Here is a 6,057-nt window from a genome sequence, read left to right on the forward strand (position 1 = left end):
TGTGGGTGGGGTGCATCCAGTTATCCCTCTACCCCTATCATCTCCCCCCCCATACACACACACACACACGCATATCACCCCACGGCCCCCTGACTCACCCAGTCCACACTCGCCAACCGCCACCACCTTGCCAGCCGCCTGACCCTCCCGCAGTACCGCCAGGAGGTCCTGAAACAAATACATATAGACAGACATACACACACAGCACGTAGTCCGACATGGGCAGCAGCAGCGGATTAACAGCAACAGGAGCAGAAGGCGTTGCAGCAGTTCGTAGTCTTAATGGCGCCAGAAGCTTCCTTCCCCCCTTTCAACCGGCCAAGCCCGTCTCCCCCATCACCAATGCAACCCAGCCAGGCCACTAAAACCCCCTCCCCTCCCCTTCCTTTCCATCCCCCCCCCGGTCATGCATGTATGTAAACGCGGGGAGTCTCTGAGAGGGCGCAGCCCACGGGTTGCCTGGCGCTCCTTCCATCCCGAACTATCCCCTCCCCCCCTCCTCCCCCTCCCCCCCTACTCCCCCTCCCCCTCCCCCTCCCCCCCTCCTCCTCCTCCTCCCCCTCCCCCTCCCTTCCCCTCGGGGCCCTTGGACCACCCAACACCCCCCCTCCTCCCCCCTTGCGCTCTAAAGCCCCCGAGCGCTCCTTCTTAAAACCCCGGCTGAGTGAGCTCACCCCACTCAGCTCCCCCGGGCCCACGAGCATGTGTAAGCGCACCACACACTCAGTTCCGTACAGCACACATACACACATACACACGCACGCACGCAGGCAACACACCTGCAGATACACTTCGGGCCCCCCCGGGTGGGACTCGAACTCGCCACAACGGGTGGGGTGGCAGCCCACTGTGCAGAAGAGACGATCTGGGAGTTCGGGGAGCAGTGGGCGGGGGAGGGGGGGAGAAGGTTTACGAACAAGGAAGCAATGGACCAGATCTCCCAAGATGCCAGCGGTGGAGGGAAGGTTAAGAAAGGTTGAAGGGAAAGGAGGGTAAAGAAGCGAGCAGCTCGGGACAGAACAACTCGCCACACAACTATTAACTGTTCCAAGTTAACCGCCAATCCCCAACCGCCAACCACCAACCGTCTGTCTTGGCCAGCTCCAGCGCTCTACGAGCCTCAGACAAGCTCCCGGCGGTGATGATAAGCCGTTGCAATCCAGCTGCCCAGGCGCGATCTAGTACGGCGGATAAGTCCGGCGGGTGGTACTGCTTATCGTTGTACCGCCCGTCGTACATCTCGTCCAACAGATTCGCACCGATATCTGACCGGGGGGCACCGGGTAATGTAGGAGCAGGAAGAGGCGGTTCAGGGCTCCCGACGAAAGGGTGAGAACTTGGAACAGCAGCGCTGCAACACCTCTCCAAATGGACGGGAGGAAGAGGGTGCTGAGGAGGCGGATGCGGGAGGGAGGCTATTTAAGCTCTCCGTTTCCAGGCCTAAATAGGATACACCTCTGTAGGCACGCGAACTTCCCCGACTACGTTGGCGGTTAGTTCACTCCTCGCACTCCCCGCCCCTAGCGCTGATGTGGACATCGCACTGCCCGGGGCCCGGGGGTCGGTCACCACTAATAGTTGTCAGTTGCAAGGCCTTCAGACGCCGTACAACCCCGCGTGTACGGATCCGAACCCGCGACCTGACCTATGAACTTCATGTGTTCAGAGGCGACAGGATAGTGGAGGTGGGAGGGTGTGGGTGCAACGCCAGGCACTGAAGCTGAGGTTTTGGATGTGGCCTGAGCTGCCGTTGACGATGGCGATAATGGCTGGAAACGCGACACTCCCGCCGCTCCGGAAGCTGTAAATATGCTCAGGTTATGATGAACGGATTCTCTCCTGAGGTATGTCGGAGCCTGTAGTTTTTGACCTAAGGCAAGTTGATTCCCCGCACCGAAGGTGCTTATCGCTGGTCGGATCGAGTAGGATGATACGCGTTTGTTCGAAATTGTTTTTATATTGCAGCAAATGATTGTTTGGTAGTGCCAATTTTGCGGAAGCCGAAAATGGATGTACCTCAGCCGCATGAGAGAGCTTAATCCCCTGCCTAGCCTAGCTAACCGACCATAGCAGCTGCTTAGTTGCCACCATTTTTGCGTGTTAAGATCGCTCTCTGTGGCATGCTCGGGTGACTACTGCCGTACCGATGGTGGTTGACGAGCAATCCTTAACGTCTTGATGCGGAAGCGTTTTTACAAACGCGTCGTAATGTGCTGGCGCAATGTGTCGGCTTTACACGCGCGTAAAGCTTCAAACTACTTCAGTGCAGCATCGATATGCCAACGCAATGCAATGCTGAGGCTAGAGTAAAATGGCTTATTTTTGGTACCTGGCAGCACCTAAATATTTGAGTTTATGGCGGTATACTACGATCCTGCATCATAGTTAGGTCCCTTGTACACACGATAACCATGGAATGCTCGGCCACCTAAGTCGAAACGTCGCAATGCAGGTGTGAGACGCCCCGCCCACGCCCCACTGCTATTCTTTTATACTGAGGCCATAAACCTCTCTCTCATTATCATATTCGTTCATGCCAATTTCATCATCAGGAAGAACTGGGCCTAAGGCAAGCCCCCTCTGGTCCTCCCTTCCCTCCTGCAGTCGGCGCATTCCGGAGCTCCCCCACCTGGGTCGCCCCCGGTGCCCGGCCAGGCTGCTCCCCGCCCCCGGCTGCTGGCTCTGCACGGCTGGCGAACCAGTGGGGTCGTGCTGGCTCAGCAGGCAGGTGCCGCTGCTACTGCTGCTACTGCTACTGCTACTGCTACTGCTCGACATCAATGTGGATATGTGGATATGTAGCTGCACAGCCCCACAAGGGCACAGCCTTCTTCTGCTCCCGAACCATTTCCGGAAAGCGATCCTGCCCTCCACCTCCTCCCCTCCACCTCCTCCCCTCCGCCTCCTCCCCTCCGTCCCCACTCCGTCCCCACTCCGTCCGCACTCCGTCCGCATGTGGCACCCACCTCAGCCCCCTTGGAGGAGCCGGAACCCATTCCCCAGTACTAAATTATCAATGTCATGGCCGCAGATGGTAAACAAACTCATGTTAATTAATCACAAAGCCTGAATTACAATTAATTAATTAAATGAATAAGTAAATAATTATTAAATAATTAAATACTGCCGTTACAGCTTCAGCGTTCCGGATTGGACAAGGTCCTCGGGGAGGTGGCGGAGGTGGCCTACCTGGACGCACCCCACCCAGCCCGAGGTCCCCCCTTGACTGACGTACAACGCGCCTTCCAACCACCTTTCTTCGAGTGGTGGGACGCCGTACAGGTATGCCTTGCCTCGTATCTCAACTGCCGTACTGCACTCACACACTCACCCCCTGTGCAGCAATCTTCCCCCCAACACACCTGTCAATACCACGGCAGGCTCCCACCCAATCCACCAACACATTGCTCCTTCCCGCTGCCAAACTATGTCGTACTATGTCGTACGGGTATCGTACTGGTCGTTGCATTCAGCAGGACAAAAGCGGTGCCGTACTGCGTTACGAGGGTGTTGAGGCTACGCTGGCGCTCCTGGTTTCGGAGCTTCAGCGATGCTCTGCGGCTGGGCGGCCTGTGGTTGGACTTGTTGGGTTCTCCCAGGGGGCGATGTTGGGCGGCCTGGTGGCGGCGTTGCAGGAGCGAGGAGAGGGGGGCCTGCGGGTGGGTGGGGTGGGCCCGGGGGGGTTTCGGAGCCGGGTCGGTGCTGACGCGGCGACCTAACGGCACGGTTACATGGTCACACTGCTGCCCAACCTCTTGGGTGGGTCGTACGGAGGAGTCGGAAACCCCCCAACACGGGGAAGACCCCCTCCCCCCCTTCCCCCTTTTTCCCCCTTCCCCCCGCCCCCCTATACACACAACCTTGGTTTGCATCTCAGGATATTCCGCCGCTGCGGTGCGTGGTGCTCATCGGGGGCGGTGTCGTACGTGACCCGGCCTTCGCGCACCTGTATGGCATTAGGAGCGGCGGCGGCGGCGGCGCTGCCGGGGGCGCGGCAGCGGTGTCGCCTCACCTCCCTGCCCCGCTGGCCCCTCCGCTGCCCTGTGCCAGCTGCCATCTCATCGGTCGTTTGGATCCGTTGCAGCCCAACGGCGAGCAGCTGGTGGGAATGTTCAAACAGCCGCTGGTGCTGTTTCACGATCAGGGTAAGTTTTGCATTTTCATTTTCATTTGAATATTGAATTTAACGTCGGAATATCGGAATTTTAACGTCGGGAGGCAACAGGAGGCTTGTTAGTTGTAAATTGTAACCTGGTGAAATTCTCTTCTTTCAAATGAAACGTGGCAACCACAACAGATAACCGAGAACGAAGTTATGCAATCAAACTCGAAACCCCATTTGCCGTACAACCGCAGGCCACGTAGTTCCGCGGCTATCCGCCGATCAGCTCTGTCAGCTGGGGGGCTTCCTGCGAACGCACCTGCTGGGTTCGGATCTGGATCCTGACGCGAGCCCGGGTGCCGGTACGGACATCGACAGGGGCACCAGTCGGCATTTTGATGATGCTGCCAATGTAACTTCGTCTTGTTGATTGAAGCACTGCCGTACAGCAGCAGCAGCAGCAGCCCGCGGTCCCCCAAATAACCCACCATTGGAGATCACGTGGTGAAGTGGTGGGTGATGAGGATGGATGTGTACGGCACTGGGGAACGTTGGTAGAAAATGTCGCCATTACAAGATGTCGTACACATGTGGCGTGCCTTTTTCGATGTAGATCGCTCCATCGAGCCCAGCAGGACATTGCTTGCAGTCTCACTCCCCCGCTCTCAGTCTTTCCACCTTGCCTGATGATGGGGATCTTGCGGCTCAGGATGCTACAGACGGTATTGCTTGCTGGTATGACGCTCGTGTTGCTGCTGTTGACCTGCTGTTAGCGTGTTGCTGCTTCCATAAGCAACGTTGAAGGGCGGAAGCCCACTTCTCAATTTTCTAGGTTGCGGTTTCTAAGTTGCGGTCGTCGAAATCCCAATCAAAAAACCAGTTGGCGTTTTTATTCTGTCCTCGGGTGGTGCTTTATTTGCAGCTGTACTCCTGGCTTATGGATTTCCTGGATTCTCAATTCGGAAAGCCAATGTTTTAGGTGTGACGGAATTTTGGTTGTGCGAGTCGGATTACAGGAGCAGCAGCACCCGGGTGCCAGGGGGCGGTCCCCCTCACAACACAGGGACGGCCCCCCCCCCTCCGTGTGGCGACGTCACGGTGGTATTATAATTCCACGGAGCGGAGATCGGACGGACATCGGAGCTGCTGCTGATGTGTGTGTGTCACTGTATGTATCTTTGTCTGTGTGTCTTTGCGTGTTTTCCTGTATGTATGTATGTATGTATGTATGTATGTATGTATGTATGTATGTATGTATGTATGTATGTATGTATGTATGTATGTATGTATGTATGACGTTGATTACACTGTGGGCTGAAAAGCCGGGGGCCCAGGGCCGAAGCACAGCGCGGGGGGCGGGTGCATACGGCTGGTTAGTCTCATGCACTCCGCCCCCGGGTCAGGCCGCACGGGAAACGACGGCCGGCACGCAACAGCGCTTGTTTGGCGCTCCAACTAGACGGGATCTATGCCCGTTGGTCTCCTAACATAAACGAAGTCGCAACTGGGGGGCTCTTCCTGCCGACCGAACGAACCGAGCATCTCAGAGAGCTCGCTACCAGGACTTGGGCGACCGGGAGCCCGACGAGTCTTCCCGGGCTGGGGAGGTCACCAAGCTCAAAAATCCTCACGCAAAAAAGAGCGCAAAGAGCTCACACCACAAGACGCCAAACAGCCTCCTGAGACTACTACCCTCCTCCGCCTCTCCCTCCCTGGGCTAGTCCAGGGGAGATAGCCCCCGTCGAGGGGGTAACACCGCACAAGTCCGCGCCCTTCCACAGCACTGGGTCTAAATTGAAAAGTACTCAAACGGGAAGACCCTGCGGCAACGCAGGGCGATCAAGCCTCCGGAAACCACAGGGGGGGAGGGTAGCCAGCTCGGCGCCCCCCCAATACCGCTCTACCAAGACGGCTGGTTCCCAAGATCCTATCTCACCTAGACGCCGCACCACGAA

At 57.3% G+C, this 6,057-nt stretch overlaps 2 protein-coding genes across 2 annotated transcripts in view; one reads left to right on the forward strand and one right to left on the reverse strand.

Moving 5' to 3' along the window:
- VOLCADRAFT_57045 (uncharacterized protein) overlaps nt 1-1,266 on the reverse strand; it is a gene marked incomplete at both ends in the record, with an annotated part of 5,079 nt that extends 3,813 nt beyond the window's left edge. Inside the window, 3 exons of the mRNA XM_002947462.1 lie at nt 99-168; nt 780-865; nt 1,086-1,266. Coding sequence (XP_002947508.1) covers nt 99-168; nt 780-865; nt 1,086-1,266 — 337 coding nt within the window. The remainder of the gene's footprint in view (nt 1-98; nt 169-779; nt 866-1,085) is intronic.
- A 1,338-nt stretch (nt 1,267-2,604) lies between these two features.
- Nucleotides 2,605-4,875, forward strand: VOLCADRAFT_116421 (uncharacterized protein; the record flags this gene model as incomplete). The annotated part of the gene is made up of 7 exons (XM_002947329.1): nt 2,605-2,728; nt 3,209-3,282; nt 3,477-3,659; nt 3,878-3,948; nt 4,051-4,145; nt 4,357-4,464; nt 4,772-4,875. Coding segments are annotated over 7 exons (759 nt in total), but the record flags the coding sequence as incomplete, so codon positions are not given.
- Between the last annotated feature and the right edge of the window lie 1,182 nt (nt 4,876-6,057).

The sequence above is a fragment of the Volvox carteri genome (assembly GCF_000143455.1).
Source record: "Volvox carteri f. nagariensis unplaced genomic scaffold VOLCAscaffold_6, whole genome shotgun sequence".
Classification (NCBI taxonomy): Eukaryota; Viridiplantae; Chlorophyta; class Chlorophyceae; order Chlamydomonadales; family Volvocaceae; genus Volvox; species Volvox carteri.